Raw genomic sequence first — 20,170 nt, 5'->3', positions numbered from 1 at the left:
TATCAGGATTGTGAATGTGCTGTGGTGTTAAATGGATACCTAGCACTAACATATTATGCATGCTATTGTAAGGTAAGTTGTAGTCTATTTTACATTGTAGTGTTTTTCACATTTTTGTGTAGGAGTACACTCTCTGACAAGTAATTTTCTCATGGTTCCTGTCCTTCCTTAACCTCTGTCAGGATGGCCTGCTTAAGAGCTGTGATTGCTTTGTGATTATGTGTAAAAGAGATTTCTAGTTCCTCTTAGGTCTTTATGGGAGTAACGAAGGAATCAGGAAAATCAAATGTGACTGATTAACAGAGTACCAGAATGAGACATTTTGGTCACCTTTATCAAAGCCTGTCTATTGCAGGGGACTGTTACCTAGTGGGATGTGGCACTCAAGTTTCATTACACCAAGCAGGTAATCTCCAGCTTCCAGCAGGGTATTACAGGCAGAACGTGATGGGAAGCTGTATCAGTTTGGTTATTGGGACAGAGCCTGTAAGTCATTTATTGAAGTGGCTAAGAAAACTGACATCCACAGTGCTGCTAATTGCAATTCAGTCTCCATTTGATGGGGTGAGTGCTTGGAATGGGTGGCAAGAGATTTGAAGGGGATAGAGCTGGAGGCAGGAGTTCACCTTAGCTCCTGGTTCCTTCTCAGCATGGGAAGAGTCTCCTTCATGTTTCTTAGGAGCCAAAAGAATGTTCAGGTAGATTGTCTCACTTGAGTAGCACTTAGCACTGGGAGTTCCTTGTGGGAGATTTTCCTTTGAGCTCAGGTGTCCCTAGTGAGAGGCATTAATATCCAAACCACAGCCTTAGAAGGGGTTTTTGTCCTGAGACCATCTCAGAGGCTGGGAAGTCCAACTCCAGGTGAAATACTGCTGTAGATGATAAATTACTGGTAATTTACTAGCAGAAACATTGGATTATATTTTCCTGAATTTTCATTTCTTTGGGTTTTCTCTTAAGCCAAGGATTTTTACTCTCTATTTGCAGTCCTTCTGATGACAATCCCAACAGAAATGAATGATAAATCCATTGCTAATTGCTGAATGGATATTTAAACCTCACTTGTGACACAATGTGCAAAGTGGTGGTGGGCAAATTGCTTAAATTCTTTCCTTTTTTTTTTCTTCAGCACATTAAAGGTTTTATTACTTATGGCCTTCAAAACTGTCAGTTTTTGTAGTCTTCTCAAAAACTGTAAATCCAATTGGATTGATCCTAAACAGGCTGCACTTTCTCACTGGTATTCACTCCTACTGAGCAGGAGAATTATATCTGTATTAGAAGCTGAAATTTATTTATATTCCACAGACTGTCTGTCAGACATGAAGCTGGTTAAAATACCACCCACAATAGATATGTCTGTAAGAGCCACACATGCCTTAAAACTTCTCTCACAAAGCCCTTACTGAATATATCAACTGACTGCCAACTCTTTGATTTAGAATCATTTTTTTTTAAATTCTCTTGCTCTTGTCTTTCCTTTGTATTCTTTTTTTGGTGCTTCTCCATGACTTTACAGGAAAAACTGCATTGAAGGGCTATTTTTTATTTTTTTCTTGCTAGAACTGAAACCATTTTCTTCACAGGGGAACGATTCTGCATTTGATAGCATTATGTATTTTCAGTAGCTGACTTGGCTCCCACATTTGGATTAGACTGAACTTCCCATCAGTTTGGTAGTCTGATTTCCAACAGATGTCATATTTCATGTAATGTCTGACCCTCAGAGATCACCAGCCAAGTGGGGTTCAGAGTTCAGATCCCTGGGTGATGGCCACTCTGGATTTAAAGTTCTCTGTTCCTTAAAAACACTCATCAAAAATCTCTTTCTGTTCTTCAAAGCTTTGTAAGCAGCCTGAGGATCAACAATGATTACAAAGATAGAAGTTGTCATGTGGCAATGACATGAGAGTGGATTTACTTATTCTGGTGGTTGCAAACGGTGCTTTCTGAAATCTCAGCATCTTACTGAATTAATATTAGGGAAATTATGTCTTTTAGAATAGAAAACCCAAATACACATAAAATTTTCAGTGTCTTTCTTGATCAGGGTTTTTATCTAATCCATTCTTGGCTTAGACAAAGCCAAAAGTACTTTTCTTCCTGATCTATAAAACATTTATATGATATATGGAATAACTAATGCCATCACTAAAATGCCACTAGTTTTGGAATGATGTGCAGGGAGTGTTTGGCACTGCACAGTCAGTAAAGGCTTGGGATATCACAAGGGAACACCAAGAATAAAAATGTTTTTGTGATTTCTGTACACTATGCTCCTCACTGAGCGGTTATAAAATAGACTTGGTCAGTACTTGTTTTCTAATGCTCTTTTGAGAAAGGGAAATATATTTACTGGTTGTGGAGGAAACCAACCAGGCTTTATTCCTGCAAATTTGCATTTCTTTTGGAATCCTGGAGGACTTATGGCAAGGAGAAGTTTCCTCATGAAACGTTCCCTGTTCTTGGTGTGGTGTAGGCCTGTATCAATTGCCAGGCATTTTTGCTTCCATAAAATCACTGACAGGGTCAGTAAGAGATGTATCTGTTATGAAATTCACCTGCCAGCAAGACTTGCATCCAGTTAGAATTTAGTACAGAAATCTTATGTCTGTTAGCTCCTTTGGAAAAACACAGCCAGTTGTTCTTAGAGTTTCATAAGAGAACACAATTCTCTCTCCAGCATATATGCTGATTAATTCAGAATATCTCATTCATCACCTGCTTGTTTCAGCAAATATCCTGCTCTATCAACAGCAGGAGGAAGCCAATGCAGGAGAAATCTGGATTTCACCAAAGGAAGCTTGGCATAAGCTACCATGATAGAAATAAATGCAGGAGATTTTTTATTTGTGAATGGTTCCCTTGCATGGAGTCACTTGGGCGATGTTCTTTCCGTTGGCTCCACCAGTGTCAAGGCCATTGATGATGAAAGTTCTGTACTGTTTTTCCCCATTGCTTGGAAAATTGTCTCTCCCTCCTCCCTCCCTCCCTTCCCTCCCCAACCAAATCTTTGCCAAGCAAGCAGCTGTGAACAGAATTTCTCAGCAAGATGAATTTGAATTTTCACATGCTCTGTGGAACAAGATACACAAATGCAGCTTTGAGAGAGTCGCAGATGAGGGGTGCAAGTCCAGAGTTTCTGCAGGTGCATGAAATGGATGAGCCTTTGAGGTGTCTTCTTAAGTTAAAGAGTATGGGGGAAAAAATTAAAAATGCATGCCAAGTGCATTTTTTAGTGAGTTTGGTACCTCAGTCTGAGGGAAGTAGTGCCTGCAAGTTTGATGTCCAAGCTGTGTATCAAAGCCAAACTAATGCCTGTGAGTTCTGCACTGGTATCTGAAACACTGACTTAAGAATGGCAGGATCTGCTCTATACAAGTAGAAACTCAAATGATTCTTTTTTAACTTAATTTGGGTGGACATCCTTATAAAAGCTTCCCATCAAATTCCATGCACTTTGTTTCTGCCAAGGATTTTTTTTTCTGGAGTGTGAAATCAGTCTGAGGATTCTGTGAGGTTTATTTTTCTCAAGGAAAATAAATGCAGGATGTGAGTATGCAGAAAATATGGGCACCTATTTAAAGCCATATAATATTTTCCATGCTTGCAGGGAAAATTTTCATTTGCTTGCAATTTAGACAAGCTTAAAACTGAGATTTTCCATCACATTTCCTGCCTTTTATATTATTGTTAATATTACATCTGGAGGGGAGAAAATGTGCTTAAATGTATAAATTTATGTGCAAATAAAATTTGTATGCAATTCATGACCAGAATAGCTGCGCTTGATGCACATTCCTCTGCTGTAGCTAGAGTGCTTGTAATGTTTTATTACATTTGATATGTAGTATTCCATCTTCTTGTCCAAGTGAGACTCCAGTTTATCAAGGCAGAGGTTTTTGTGTCTGATTTATGTAACGTTTTTAACGTCCATAGTATTTTATTTTGGTTTTCATTCAGGTAAGAGAGGGCGGAATGCTGCAAAAGGATATGGAAAAGTCTGTTTGCAATTAAAGGAACACTAATTGGACTTTAGGGACCGTGTGTAAGATACACTGGTCTTTCCCACGGCCACACCCTGAGCATATGATCTTCAACTGAATTCATGGAAACATTCACACTGCTTCCTACAGATTGCAGCTGGCACTGCCTGTGACAGCTCTGCCTCGCAGGGAGCAGAGGGGTTTGTGTGCTGCTGTGGGATGCTGGGCTCTGCTCTGCTGCTCTGTGCAGCAGAGATGTGCCCGAGGAGAGCGAGGCGCGCAGAGCCAGCGTGCACAAGTGAGGGATGTGGCACTGCCCGTGGCTCTGGGCACGGCAGCGTGGGCTGTGCTGCCCCTCAGATGTGTGTGTGGCTTTCAGACTGCGTGCCAGCCACTTTTGTCAGCTCCCCCCAGCCACTGCTCCTGCTAGGTCGAACTTTTCACGGCAGCAGAAGCTCTGCAAGCAGGATTTTTTCAGTGGCACAGGATCACCTCTCTGTTAACAGTGTGAAAATGGAGCAGGGTGTCAGCTGAAGTATATAGACTTGTGTCTGTCCAGTTTTCAGCATTGTTACTCTCTAGCATCTCAAAATGTAAATTATTAAGGCTTCAAGATGCAATTGCTGGACTAATTTGAAAATTAGAAAAGGCTTAGCTTCTTACTTTCAGGTAAGGATTATATGCAATTTCAGGTGTAAGAAATTTTGCCTAAATGGTATTTGAGAAAAGATATAGAAAATGTATTATTTCAGTTAGTGCTAAAGATTTCTACTTAGACTAAAAGACTGAGCTCAGGTAAAAAAGAAATTACTCTTTTAAAAGTAAGTGCACATTGACAATGATCGTTCATAAAGATCAACACTCAAATATGTTCTAGGTGGTTGAAAATGGCATTGCCTGTCCAAACAGTCATAAGTGCCCTTTGGGGGATTGTATGTAACAAAACAAGCTGAGACTTTCAAGTTTATTTATACTGGTGCCAGTTATTTTTAGTTACTTTTTGCCCTCTGTGTCCAGAGCAGAATGAGGAATACTGAGAGGGGTTACTGCAGCCACTGGGTAGCAGTTTGCATCTTTTCCAACGATCTCATTTTGTTAAGCTGGTTATTTAATTGCTCTGATCCTGTAATTGACTTTTAAACTGACAACATCTCTAGCAAAGTGTTTCCTTCTCCTGGATGTTTCCACTGGTGTCAGAGTTTTGCTTATGTCGATATTCCTGTGGGTGTGGCAGTGTGGGGATGGAGCTGAAGGTAATTCCCATTTAGAAGACTTAGAAACAACCATGGGTAATACTTCCCTCAGTTTGGCAAAGCTTATGTTAACTCAGATTGACAGAAAATAATGTTAATGCAAAATACCATTTGCTTTGGCAATATCTCAGAAGGAAATGTGGGCAGAGGATGGGAAAACCTTCTATCACTGCCTACTTTATGGCTGCCTTAAGATGATTTCTGCAGCTAGTCTGTGAAGAGAAAGGGAGAGACAGCTCCCTGTAGATATGATAAAAAGGAAGGCTCTGGTTATGAATATAAAGAGAAAAGCTTTGATGTTGTTGTGTTCTTAGTCTGGCCTTTGAGTGTGTGCGTCCATGATTTGCTTCCATTGGAGGTCATTCCCAAGGCTTTGCCCTCCTCCCCTGCTCTGAGCACAGGCCCTCTGTCTGTAGGGACCTCAACAGGTGCATATACCAATATGCAGGTATAGAAAAAAATGCATAAGGTCATTTCCTTCCATACTGTTGAGATAACTACCTGTGGTTTAACTTCCTTGAGTCTCAGAGGTTCTTCACAGCCCTCTGTGAGCCCAGCTTAAACCATTTGCTCTTTAAGTGCCATTTTAGTAATGCAGCAGATGCAAAAACGTAGGAAAGGTGGGGAATATCTGTAGCTAATTAAAGCAAAAGAGGCAAGCTGCAGACCACTAGAATGCAAAAGGTTGGTTTTGGCTGCTGCTTGTTCTTGGCTTTTCTTCAGGATGGATTAGTAGTTTTGATAATTTAGCACAGTATAACATGTATTGTCTAATATTCAAAGGGTGAAATATTCCAGACCTTGCACTTTTGACTTCTGGCATGTGAAATTTTAAATTTAAGAGGAAATGTTCTGAACTGTGGCGACTTAGGTTGACCTGGTAAAGGCTTTGAAGTAGCTGGTGGTTTATTTTGTTTTAAATAAGTACACCAAACTGATTTTTTCTAAAGCTGCCTTAAATTTACCTGAATATTCTTGGACTTGTAAATGCATCAGAAATATCTAATGAGAGAAAATGCAAATATTTGGCATGAACTTTCCATCTGAAATTACATCCTTAGCCAGACTAAAATGATTGCCAGTGAAAGCTGCCTTGGGGATATTTTAGTTCTCTGTCCTGAGTTTTGGGGTTTTGTTTGGTTGTTGTTATTTGGGGTTCTTTTTAAGTAAAAGAAAGAAAAGCACAAAATCAGAAGACCATAGTGCTTCTGACATTTCCATGAAGAGCTTATTGCTACACTTTGTTCATCAGTTCTGGTCAAGTCATTGACCAAAGGTGAACCCAAAGTTGGGAACCGGTTCTGATGCAGTGGCTGCACCAGCACTTTGTTTATCCTGGCAAAAGCAGTTCCCTTTCCTGGCCACCTGCTCCCTCCCCATCCTGCTCTGAGCTGCTGCTGTGCCACTGTCCACCTGAAAATTAACAATTGCATTAAAAAATCGGATTTTGAAACTTTATCGCTTTATTTAGAACTGAATAAGAGTATATTTGTGCATAAATACTCACACTTCTAAATTCTAAAGTCACACTTCTAAATTCTAAAAATCTAAATTTAGATTCTAAATGTGAATCTACAGGAAACTGGTGTAAAACCTGTAAGTTTCATAGGATATGCTGTGCTGCCAAACTGGGCTGGGGCCAATGAGAAAAAGCCTGAGCGGTAAACTGAAAAAAAAAAAAACAAAAGTCCTGGTACATTTTGCTTAACCCATTTTCCCATTGCCTTGTTCTGACCTTGAGAAAAGTCTTTGAACTGTGGAAATACTGTTCTTGTAAAATTAGCATGTGTCAATGAAGAAATAACAAAAAACTTCTAAAACTCAGCCAGTTGAGAAAATTACTTCATGTCATAAACATTTTCACAAAGAAACCTTTGGATGTCTTTTGGGTCATTGCTTGGTAAACAGCATCAAACGGAGTCATTCAAATTAAAAAAGCACTGCCTGAAAGAGGCACACAGAGCAGCAGTACGCTCTGCAGCTTTTAAACAGCAGTGGCTGGGGAAAAAAACCCGCTTCAGCATCTCAACAAGGGGTGTTACACAAGTCCTAAGGTCTGTTTGATGAATTCATAAATTCATACTGTCTTTGCTTTAATTCAAAACAGAAGTAATTTTGCTGGAAGGTGGAGAAATTTTCTTTGGAGGACTATACTGTATTTTTCACATATATTGTAGGATTTCTGAACTTGAAAGAGACCATGAGGCTCACTGAGTGCATCTCTCTGCTCCTGCCAGGACTACCTAAAATTAAATCCTGTGGCTAAGAGTATCATCCACATATAAATGTATCTAGGAAACTACAGTTCTATACCTAGTAACAAGGCAGGAGCTCTCCAACTTGTTAAGAGCATGAAATCCATGGAAAAGAACTAATGAACTATTCCCTTTTATTTAAAACAGCACGTTAATTGGAACATCCATGGCACATCACAGCAGTTGTTTTGGAAGAAGTAAAATTTCAAGGAAGTTTACTTGGATATCCTGCAACCCATTTTTAAAATTACTATAACAGGAATATAATACAGTTTAATTTTTTTTTTAAAGGGAAGTACCAAAACTAAATCATCTTGATCCATCAACTATTAGAATTTAATCATTCACTAGTCTGCCACCATCTTCCTTTCTGTTAATAGCTGTTTCTTGGATGTTTAATAGTGGGTTTTTACAGCTAATTTCGTTCAGGAGAGCAGCCTCTCTTCAAAGTTGCTTTGTGCCTGAGTGATTGCTCTGGAATTTTGGTGCTGTGGCTCACAGAACTCTGAAGTGGACATGGTGAGTTATGCCTGGCAGCATATGTAGCTATGCTGTTGGATTTTAGGCATCAAGGTACAGCTGGGTTTGGGCTATGGGGTGAAAAGGGTTAAGCTTGTAAAATAAGCATAACAGTGCTTACACAATAGTAGTCAAATAGCACTCACTGGAAACTCTGGAGGTATTAAGAACTATAAACTGTTGGAAATCACAGTTGCATCTCTTGACAGTAAAGCCTCAGCAGTCTCTTGGTAAAGATTTTATTTTGCCAGAATCTCTCTTGCCTTCCTTTAACAACTAGTTCCTCAGGAGACACAAATAATTTTACTTTGCTTCCATATTTTTAAAATTCCTATGCTGCATTTCTTTAGCAGGGTTAGATACCCTGCTGACTTGTAACTATGACCCTCACTGAGTCCTTGCCATGCTTCCATGTGGAATTGCACCATCTGTACTGCTGGCTTCCTGCGTCCTGAAGTCAGTAGGAAGTTCATCATATTGGACAAGGAGGGACAGAGCCTTCACAATTTGTAGGGATAGAATGGAAAGCAAAAGGGCCAAGAGAAGACCTTTCAATGTAAAATCAAGGAGAAAATACTTTTCCCATTTTTATCATGGGAAATCCTGTTTTAAAGATCCAAAACCAAGGGCAGAAATTGCAGAATATGCCAGGAGAAGAACTTTGTAGACATTCCCTCCTCCAAAATCTTATTTGGAGAGCTTTGTTGTGGTGGCACTTTTTGCTCAGTTTTTTTCTTTCTATTAGTTTGGATTTTAACTGGGCCTCCTCAGAATAACTTGCAATATCATCCACACCTGTGAACTGCTCGAAAAAATGTTAGAAAATAGAGGAAAACTAACACCACTATCACTCTGTCATAGGTTCTTGCAACTTTAGGTGTTATTGGAACTGGCCACAAGTGTTGCCAATTACTGCTAGTAATTTCTGTTGGGTGCAGGTGACAAAACTTATCTGAATGGTTGCCAAAAGCTATTCATGGGAAGAAGCACCCAGGAGTAATTTAATCTGTGTAATCTCATATGCAGATGGTTCTGCAGTCTCTGCAAGGCCTCTGACATGCAGCCAGAGCGATGCAAAAACAAAAGCAAAAAGTGTGCTAATAAAGAGAATACAAGATGTGAAACATCCCAGTGAGCCAGTCCAAATTTCCTACTTGCAGAGACCTGTACCATGACACCAGCACAGCACATGGCCCAGGAGTTAAACAGCAAGGACTTTCTCCTACTGAGCTGAACTACCACCTGCACAAGGAAGGTGCTGTGGAATAACTCGGGGATAAATTGGGATATGCCACTGTCTGCCTCTATTTCTTTTAATCCTCAAGAAGACAGTAAATGCCATTGTGCCACAACTTCTTCCTAGGAGAAACTGCAGGAAGGAAAGGTAGAGAGAGAATGTTTGTGTTTTATGAGAGACAATGCTGTATTTTATGTACCTTTACTTTCAAGCTCCATAATTATCAGGAGAATGGAGTAATTCCCACACATAGAGCTGTGAGTAATTATGGGATACCATTGAGCAGTTTGTTCAAATCCTGGCAGAAGTGATTCCCTCAGAAAAAAGGCAGATTACCCAAATAGGAAGATTTCCAAACTGCCTTGCATTGTTCTCTAATGTAAGTGTGGAAGCCCTTTTAGTCAGAGTAGTGTTTCCCGGAAAGTTTATGTGAGTGAAGATACAGGTGGAGGCTCTGTCTGTCATTCCATTCGAGGCTACTAGTTTTGCTGGTTTGGGGGAGTTTTTTATTACCAGTGGAGTTTGAACAGAAATTCAAATTAGGGACACTTTGAAAAGTATTGGGCATTTTCCAGCTTGTTGGTTTTGCCTTTATGTTGGGCTGAAACAGCCAAACACTGCCTGAGGTTTTAAATACTTCAAGTTGTATGCCTCCCTCAAAAAAGAACTAGAAGTAGCAAAGTGTCAAGAAAATACCCATTCTGACCCCATTTTCAGATGAAGGTTCTGTATGGGATGTATCTGTATGCAAACATGTTTAAGTCCAGTGTTACAAGGTTACAGCACACTGCCAGGTATATAATTGACACTGTGGCTTTTGTGGCTTTCTCTTTGTTGTTATTGGGAATGGTTGTTTTGTTGGCTTCTGGGCAAATTAAAGATTACCAACTAGTGAAAAATGTTTGGGCATTTATGGATGGGCTTGCAGTGCCACAAGTAAGCTCTCCCTCCTGTCCCACTCCCACAGAGTTGCATTCTCACTTGAAGTCAGATTTGAGAACTGCTTGAAGTGGAAGCTGCCTGTGTTTTTTGTTTTTTACAAAATGTGGTTTTCAAGTTCAAAAAATGATTTTTTTTTTCTTCTTAATGACTGCTTTTTTTAACCCTTTTACTGTATGGTTGAAAGGGGAAGTGTCTGGAGCTCAGCAAGGGTGCCGCTTACTCCAGGGAGGACGGGGGAAAGTTAAAAGTAGAAACAGCTGATGAGGCAGGATGGCTCTGTAGAGAAAGCAGGAGGAAGAGAAATAGGAACATCTGTTAAAGCTATACCAGTGACTATTTTAGCTAAGTCCAGCTTGCAGTTCCTTTTTAATTCCTCGTTCTTCAGTAGGTGTCACTGCTATCAGTGACAAACACAGCGTAGGTCTTGGGAGTATCATTACTGGCAGCTCTTTTTTTGTTGTTGTTTTGTTTTGTTTTGTTATCCCAGTCTTCACTTAATGCACAAACATGCACCAGAAATAAAAATGATATTTCAAAGATCTGGAAGGTCTGATCTACTGTTACAATTCCCCATTCTTTTCTCTCTGATGTTCCCTTTTAGTGGGAAAATACTTCAGCCAGAAGACTGCTGTCTGTACCACCTCTGTTTCAGTCAATACCTGCCATGGAAATCCCAGCCCTACTAGCATTAATGCAGATTTCCACTGTCACAGAGTGGAGTCAAGGGATTAATTCAAGACACTCAGATCAATCTCAATCCAATACAGTTCTTTTCTCGGCCCCGTGATGGACTTGTTAGATTTACAATAGCAGAACAACTTGGGAAGCATCATTATGTAAGGAAACCTAAGAATGGTCTCTTTTCACTATTAATTTCTTGTGTGCCTAATACCTCCCAGCTCTGAGAGGGAAAGAACTTCCAGAGAATTAGTTTTGGTTTGTATCTCATCAGAGCAGATGATTAATAACAGCAGCCTGACTTTCTTAGCAGTGCTGGCTTGCTGCCTCAGTCAGTGGAATATATTGCTGTCCATCCCTAAGAAAGTTCTTAATTTTCCTTGGAAAGGTCTTGTCCAGACTAAGTGGAATAAATATTGAGTGAATGAATTCATGTAGTGATGCAAGAAATGCTTTCCTGCAGTCCAAAGAGGTATCTGAATGACCTTCATCCTGCATTTTGTAATTAAGTCCATAAGTAGTGATGTTTAGAAGAAGGCAGTGGTTGGGGTTTGTTTCTATATGTTAGCAACTGAGAGAAAGGAGTGGAAAGCATAGAGTGCATTATAGGCTTGACTTAACATTTTATCTCCTGGGAAGACTTAATAATTTAGCAGCAGATACTGGAGCAGTTGATAGGAAATGTCTACAAAACTGCTAGGCATGAAAAGAGTTGGATCATTACAGGAACTGAGCTAAGGGATGACTTTTGATATTGTGAAACAGAAATAAACTTGGACTCTGAATCAAAGCAGATAATTTCTGCCTTTGTTTATATGATGTTGTATCTTCTAGATAAATTAAAATAAGCAAGGCTAAGTGAGAGCAATATACAAACATGCATTTTAAATTTTCCATCCAATGTTTGTGTTAGCATAAGGATTTTTGGAACTATTGCAGAGAAAATTATTTTGAACTCTTGTATACATGTATAGAAAAACATACACTAAATTGTGGTTGCTATGTTCTACTTGATTCATCTCTTAGCTTGTCCTGTGTGCATCATTTGTGGGTTTTAACCCTGCACAGATGTGCTTTGTCATACTTGGGAGAGAAAATATTATTGAATTACTTTACAGTAAGTTATTAATTCCAATTTCCTTAGAAGGTCGGGGTTTTTCCCCCTAGGAAAACAGACACAGCTGTAAATGAATGAAACATGTGATAAGTTTGAATTAATCACACTTGCCCCCAGTTGTCATGCAGAACTGAGCTCATATTGCCCTTCTGTTAATTTAGATATATTTTAGATATATGGTTTTAGTCAAGCTTTAGTCACTGCACAAAGATATTTAAATTTTTCTTTAGCTAGCAGATCAAGGTCTTTAAAGTTATCTGTTCACTTTAGTTCTTATCATGTGGATTTTCCAGGCAATTAGTAGCTGAAACCAAGGATCTATTTCACTTGGTCTTCCTGTAAGTGTTTTAAGATCCTTCAGATTTGAATTTCAGAGCCTCGCCTGTGCAATTTGCAGCACTGTTCCAGGATTGCATGCCACTGGTAAAAATGGAAGGAAGGTTATGGATACAACTTGAGTCGGGGTTAAACCTGCACAGCTGATTTTATAATATATTTCTTGTCTTTGCAGCAGTGATTTCATATTTAGTAGTTAATATGTCCTACAAGAAGCTGTTTATTGTACTATAGCTGTATAAGGAGGACCTAGTCTCAGCATAAAAGCAGAAAAGTTTGATGTTGAATGTTTGCTTTTTGTGGCTGGGACAGGGGTGAAAGGAGGTTTTTGTGCCATAATCTCTGCCTGCCAATGTACAGCCAGTTGTTTGTCATCCCCCATTCTCTCACAGCACATCACTGCTGGAAAAGAAAACTTCCAGAGACGAGAGCAGGGGTGATGTGAGGGGGAAGGTGGCTTGGGTCAGGATGCAGGTTTGTGTGTGGCACAGCACCCACAGCCCTCTGGATTCTCTGCCAGTGGGGTCTCTGAGCTGGGTGAGGATTTTGGGTATGCAAAGATTGTGTCTTAAATAACAGTGTGAGAGCTGGAGTGAATTCATCTGTACCTGGGAGCTCAACTCATGCACATGTTACTGCTTTTATTTTAGTTGAAAATAGCTTCATTAATGCTGCTGCAGTGAGATCTTTGGATTTTTGAAATGTGGTTTAGTTGTAATAACTAAACTGAGTATGCAGAGGTCTTTTGCCACAATGCAATCAGAAGAAAAGCTCTTACCTCAGTTCCAGGTTCAGCTTTGTGATCTTCTGAGGATACCTCAGGACACTGAAATATTAAAAGATAAAACACTTTGACATTTTTCTTCCTTTAGAGGCAGCTGTCACAGCAGGGTTACACTAGATAGATGGTCTACGTGCTTCATAAATAATTGTGTATATTTTATGCTTTGGGTGAATTTTTCACTTCAAGAATCAATTCCAAGAAGAGTCTGCATCTGTAAGATGGTCATAGCTGGCTTGGGTATTTGTGTTTTCTTCCAATGACAGATAAAGAAACTACAGCTTCTGCAGATACACAAACTATCTTACAGCTCACAATGAATTCTTGCATTGCTACTATCATCCTTGCAAAGCTGGAAGTTCAGGATGAAGTGGCTTCTCACTAGGTCAGTTATTCCAGAAATGCACAATTAAATATCAGGAGATCTGAATAAAAGGGGAAATAAATGTGTGTGTTTGAAAGTCTGAGTGTATTTGAAGGAACCGACCTGCAGTTTGCTGTGGTCTCCCAAAGGCAGAGATGGCCAGAGTGCAATTTGTGTCTGGGGCTGTTTGCTGTGGGGTTGGCACCAGGGTACAAACCCTCTGAAGCTGTTGGTTGAGGCAGTGGAGGCAGCAGAGCAGGAAAACTCTGCTGCTGGAGCTCAGTGCTGAGGATCTGAGTGCCTTGTTTTGGTGCATCCCTGTGTATTTCACATGGCATCACGGTGTGTGAATAGAAACAAAGAGCACCTCCATCAGTTTAGTTTAGTTCAGAACTAAAATACGGAACTCTTTTATCAGTGTTGGTTTTCATGAATTCCTAAATTTCTTTCCTTTTTTTTTTTTCTCTTGCAGTTTGAGTTCATTCAGCTACAACATAAGATACAAAAATGACAAAAATCTGGATCACATTTTTGCTGCTCTTCTTATTGGTTACTATGGTGAGTCTTATGAATTTTTAAAATCACTTCCAGTTTTACCAACCCTGTAGAGAGTACCACAGAAATTATTAATATGGAAGCACAGAAAGAGCTCATCTTGTGTTCAAATGTAGCTTCTGCACAAGAGGATCTTTATCTATATTCTGTTATCTGTTAAACTCCTTTGGCAAAGGAACAGAAATAGTTTTTACCTCTACTGAATCCAGCATATTCTCTGCTGGCTCAGAACAGTACCAGTGGACAAGTGACACAGAGGCAGTACCCTGCAGACCCCAGGAAGAGGAGGAGGAGACAACTAACTGAGATCCAGAGGCATCCTCAGAAATTTTAATTTCATCCCTTGTACAACAGTGGTACAGTATTTCAATCTGCAGCTTTGTTTTTCTGTGAAGCTTAGTAGCTTCCCTTAGAATATTTAATTACTATTAAAAATGCACTTGAAAGGTTCAGGTTTTGGTCAAGGTCAACTTTCCTAAGATGTTTTAATTTTCAATTTTAATAACTATCAAAGTGGATGTCTTGTCTTTTGAATAACATTCTCTTTTCTGAGGGTTGACTTTATGGTTCACCAGATTACAGAGAAGCCAAATAACTCTAGACAAGCTAAATGCTTCAGTGCATAAAATATATGGAAGGTCTTTTTTCTTAAAGGATCACTTTAGGCCTGACTGAAATGTCTTTTAGACTAAACTTTGCTATATTTCACTGGGTTTTACAAAAGCTGTTCATATGGTTCTGACTGTCTCAGTGCTTTCTGTGCATGTTGCCATTCTTATTTACAAATCTTGCCAATTGTTCCTAACCCATGCTCATTCAGGAGATGTTTAAATCTCCTTTACTGAAGATGTTTGTCAACATCTTATCTTCAGTAGTAAGAATTGCCAGAAAAACATAAACTCATATTGCCAGTAATAAGATTTGAAGATCATTCTCTTTCAGTAAAATAATATTTAAAGTACAATATTTGAAAAGATTGATGTTGAAAAAGTTTATGTTGGAGCTTGTACTTGTGATTTGCTAAAATAAGTGGTTTTTTCTCTCAGTTTTTTGCCACTGCTTCTCCAGCTGAGGGACACCAGAACTCCACAATGGACTTTGCCCAGCTGAGTGTTACACGGAATAAAATCATGACAGCACAGTATGAATGCTACCAGAAGATTATGCAAGACCCTGTTCACAAGAAAGAAGGTAGAAGTTGCTTTCTCATGAGGTTTTACTAATGCAAGTGGTCAACAGATATTATTGCAGTAATTCAGAGTCCTTTAACTATATTAATTTCTATCTTGCTAGCAATTATTTTCAGGTTGTAACATTATTTTCCCAATTTTTTATAAGCATCACTTTGGGATGCATGAAGTAATATGTTATACTGTCTGCCCATAGCACCACTTCAGATATAACACAATGCTTTTCTTTCTGATGAAATAAGAAAATGTCAATTGAAGTAGATATCTACATTAAAAAATCATGACTAATTAATCTTATCACCTTATTTCATTTTGTGCTCTTTTTATACCTCTGTCTGCCTGGTCACATCTGCCTTTAAACATTTTAATTATCTCAGTTCACAGAGTTTCCCTGCTCTGAGGGTTGTGCTGGTGTCATTACTGCTTTTCCTGATAAGTCACTCAGAGCTGACCTCAGCCACTCCACCTGTTGCTGTATTCACTTGGTAGCTTCTGGAAATGCTGAGTGGCTTTTGAGGCAAGGAAAGGTGATGGTGTTCTTCTACAAAGACATTTTTATCTTCTGAAATGATTCTTTGGAGTGCGTGGAGGTCAAGAATGGCTACAAATATGGCAGTGTAAGCTCATGCCCACAGCATAAGGGGGCCTCACAGCTTCAGAAGGATCTGCACAAATTGTAAATCTTCAGATGAGGAGGAATTATTAGTTTGAGAGCTGCAGCCTTTGAAATGGGGACATTAATCAGCCTTTAAAAGAAAACTGAAGTGAGATAATAAAAACATCTTCAAATTTGTAGCGAGGCACACAGTCATTCTGCGTGCCTTTTGGGAAAGAAGCTGTTTGTAAAATGCCAGCTCATTCTCAAGGGAGGTTTATTTAGATGTTGAAATGTGTGTGAGCAATGAGGCATTGGAACAGGCTCTTGAGGGACACTGGATTCTCTGTTCCTGGGGCAATTAGGAAAGTGTTTGTCCACAGTGGCTGCTGCAGGCTCAGCCCAGCCTGAGGCAGAGCAGCTGTGGCTGCCTCCCAGCCAGGCTTTCTCATGGCTTCTGGGATACCACCGTGTTTTCTACAAACAGGCAGACACATGTACAGGCTTGGTGTACATCCAAAATATAAATAAATTCAGTAAAGCCATCTTTGAAAGAGTGAGGGTCTTTGCTAAGGTACATTATTGAGTATGAATTGATTTAGGGGTTTTTGCCCACCATGTTCTAGACCTGAGGTTTGCCAGTTGTAGATGTAGGCCATTTCAAGGTGAAGGAGAAAAGATTTTGAAATGTGTTCAAAGAAATGTATGTATAAGGAACTATCTCTGTTAAGTGAAGTTTTAATCAACCACTGCTAAATCTTTTCTCTTTCTTTCCCCATTGCTGCAAACCTACCTTACCCAGTCCTACATCTTCCCTTTGAAAGACTCTTGTGAAGCAAGAGTTATTTTATTCCCAGGTCTCTCTCTGTTTGCAGGTCCTTACTGCAACAGGACCTGGGATGGCTGGTTGTGCTGGAGTGATGTTGCTGCCGGAACCGTGTCGGTGCAGCGTTGTCCAGACTACTTTCAGGATTTCAACCCATCAGGTGAGTGCATTGACTTCTACATCAATGTATTTCTCACTGAAATGAGAGTCTGGGGGCTTGATGTCTCTTGTTTGCCTCACTCAAGTCATCAGTGCTTCAGGATTTCACAAACTCAAGACTCATTATTTGCATTTTTCTTTTATCACATAGAAAACTGACAAGCTACTTGTTTTCTTTTCTGAAATGTGTCCCTGAGGAATTCTGTAGATTAGGGAGCAGGAATTGAAGTTAGGTCACACTTTTTTCCTCTTAGTGGTCAGCTTTTCTGACAGACAAGCAGAAATATGACTTACTCCTTTACCTTAATTTAACAGTTGAAGTTGACAGAGTGTCTCCCACTTTTAATAATTTTCTGTTTCTGTGGGCTAAGCTTTGTTGAGCATGTGGAAAATGTCATGGATTTCTTTGTATTTCCCAGGGTCTTTCATACCTCTATTTGATGATGGAAATCATTGTGTTTCCAGCAATTTTCCAGTTTGGTTCTTGAGCAGTTTTGCTATTTATGTTTTCCTGCCTGTCCAATACTAATTTATAGTGGTAGGATGTTAGGCTTCAGTTTCCATCTTGGATGTTAAGCAAGACATTTAAATATTCTTGTCACTTCATCTGGTAGTTCTCTAAGAGTTAGTTCAATGTATTTTGATACTTAATGGATTGGAGAGGGAAGATCTATTTGTTTTCTTAAGGAAAATCACATCATCGGTTGCCCTTGCCAAGCAAAAGCAACGGCCTCAAGTTTCTCAGAATTCATAGTAACAAGCAGTCTCTCTAGTCATATTAATAAAGCTGTCAATTGTTTGCCAGTCTTTATTAAATACTTGGCATGAGGAAAGAGAATTTCAGTGCTGACTGTTGTGTTTCTCTTTCACTTTTCTTCTATTGTTTTTCATTCCGTCAACTTTGATTCAGAAAAAGTTACGAAGATCTGTGATCCAAATGGGAATTGGTTCAGACACCCAGAAAGCAACAGGACCTGGACAAACTACACCCAGTGCAATATCTATACACATGAAAAGGTGAAGGTAGGAGAGGAAAGGGTGCATGGTACCCATGTCAAGAAACTGACCTGAGAATCTTTACACGTTTCTATATACCAAAAGTAGGCTCTGTACTTGTGTGGGTATAGATGCTATTTTTATAGACTTCAGTTTATCTTGAACATGCCCATTTATTAAAAGTTTCAGAAAAAGAAAAACAAAATCTCTAAATGACCTCTTAGAGTTACTTTTGGATATGTGAGGATACGATGGGCAAAATTGCGTATTTTGCCCTGTTCCCCAGCTCTGTGTCCACTAATATTCTTTATGTTCATGAAACAATCAGTCCTGGGAACAACCAGTAAATTGAGACTGTAAATTCCCAAGAACCAGGAATACAAACCACAGACCAGGACAGGATGTAAATTAATTTGGACCTCATGTTAAAGGGCTCAGTAGTAGCAGACTGTGTCAAGAAATCTAACCTGTAATAGAGTTTCTAACTGCCTGCAACCATCACTTTTGAATGCCTTACCTAAAAATCAGATTGGGCAAAAGATGGTTACAGATGATAAGGCATTTTATTGTTGCTTTTTCTCAAAGCATGAGACTTTGATTTTGCTTATGGCAGTTTAATTCTATTAGCAGAATTGCCATAATTCCTTGGTTCTTGCAAATATTTGGCTGGGAATGGAGGATATTATTCAGAAAGGAGCAGATCTATGACAATCCCTCTTTATTAATAATGAGGTAGTTTCCTTCAGGCTGTTTTGCCAGCATATTTCAACTCTGTCACAAATCTGAAGCCATTGAATGGATTAACAGCTCCAAGGAAAGCCTTGCTGCACTTGTGTGTTGTTGTGCTCCGCAGCATTGTCTCCTCACTGTGCCTGGAAGGTGGGGGGGACCCTGCACAGTGACTGGGGCTCTTGTGCATTGGTAATTCTCATTGCTGCTGCCCTCAGCAGTGCTCCCTGCTGTACCACGCTTTGGTGCCTGTTCTAAATTGCGGAGCAATCTCTAAATCCTTAAAATGCACCTCTGCCTAGGCTGGCCACTGAGTGAGGGGGTGATAACAGGATATGCACCTGTCATAGAATGCCTGTTGTCATTTATACATCTCAGGTTTTAGCATTTTTGGGTAATGCTTGATTTTTCTCACTCACAAATTTTTTGTTTTCCAAATTTCACAATAAGTTCCATTTATACCTATTGCATTGATGTTTGTTGTTTTGTTTTTTTTTTAAGGAAGCTATCTCATTTAAAAATAATTGTAATTTGAAAATTTCTAGCACACATTGAGTTCCCTTTGTGTCATCTTGCAACCTACTTAAAGCTCTACCTGTAATCTTCGCATCTTTTTTTTTCAATCTCAAAAGTCAGCATATATAGCAAGCTGCAATTACTCTGCCCTACCTTGGAATGATAAGTTCAGGGGATACACAGAGTTTGCAGTATGTAAGCATTTGGATGTTTGCTCTAACTCTCCCTATGGAACCCAAATAGTTGTGCTTTATTGTGAGAGTATGAGGTTCAACCTGAAAATCTTCATTTCCTTGTGTGCCAAATGATAACCTTACATTTAATGCAGCAAGGGTTTTTTTTGCAAGACAGATTCCATGACTGAAAGCAAAGATTTGTTACTTTCTGATAAAACTAATCAGTTAATTAATATATTAGCTACCAGAATTAATGATAACATGAACATATCCAAATACTAAATCACCAGTTCCTTTTTTTTTTTTTTGCCTTTTGTATCTACCCAGATTTTCATAATTACATAATTGGCAGTAGGCTTATTTAACATAATATAATATTGAAACATAATTTGACTATTTAACATAATAGTCTTCACTATTTTTGAGTAATTGTCAATTTTTTTTCATGCCCTTCCTGAAATTTTCAATAAAAATTGAATTTCCAGTACCATAATCATAGCTTACTTTGAAGGAAGTATCTTTAAATGCTGAGAAAAAAATCTGTGGGGAAAAAATTACATCAATTCATACAGGAAGCACATGCTTTACTTAGGAGCTGTGTTAAGAGAGGAATCAAGCCTCAGACAGCAATGCACCCAGTACAGGAACTTAAACAGGCAGACTTAGATAAATACTCAGGAAAAAAAAAAAAAAACATAGCACTGTATATTGGAAAATTGGTGTTTTAACTGGTAAGAGGTGAATTTTAGTGATTACTTCAATTAATCTGCTGTGTTTCCTATGGAGAGAGATTTTAGTAGGATGTTATTTGGCAGGATTCTGGATTTGTTCCCTCATTACCTGAAATGGTATTGGTTTTGTTTTTTTTTTTCTTTTCCCTTATTAGTATTATAGTCACTTTAACTGCAGGTGGAGAGGTATAAATACGTGATTTATCAGCAGTAGCTCTGTCTGAATCAC

General features: G+C 39.1%; 1 protein-coding gene across 4 annotated transcripts in view; it reads left to right on the top strand.

Moving 5' to 3' along the window:
• CALCRL (calcitonin receptor like receptor) overlaps nucleotides 1-20,170 on the top strand; it is a 63,431-nt gene that overhangs the window by 18,754 nt on the left and 24,507 nt on the right. For 2 of the 4 annotated variants that reach the window (XM_053947109.1, XM_053947111.1), the window contains exons 2-5: nucleotides 13,941-14,026; nucleotides 15,070-15,214; nucleotides 16,684-16,794; nucleotides 17,704-17,816. In XM_053947109.1, coding sequence (XP_053803084.1) covers nucleotides 13,976-14,026; nucleotides 15,070-15,214; nucleotides 16,684-16,794; nucleotides 17,704-17,816 — 420 coding nt within the window. In that variant the 5' untranslated portion in view covers nucleotides 13,941-13,975. Of the gene's footprint in view, nucleotides 1-13,940; nucleotides 14,027-15,069; nucleotides 15,215-16,683; nucleotides 16,795-17,703; nucleotides 17,817-20,170 lie in introns of those variants that run through there. The other 2 variants (XM_053947110.1, XM_053947112.1) reach the window with 2 other exon arrangements.

This window comes from Vidua chalybeata, chromosome 7 (genome assembly GCF_026979565.1).
Source record: "Vidua chalybeata isolate OUT-0048 chromosome 7, bVidCha1 merged haplotype, whole genome shotgun sequence".
Taxonomy (NCBI): Eukaryota; Metazoa; Chordata; class Aves; order Passeriformes; family Viduidae; genus Vidua; species Vidua chalybeata.
The sequence above is the reverse complement of the archived record's forward strand: the minus strand, read 5'-3'. Positions and strand labels throughout refer to the sequence as shown.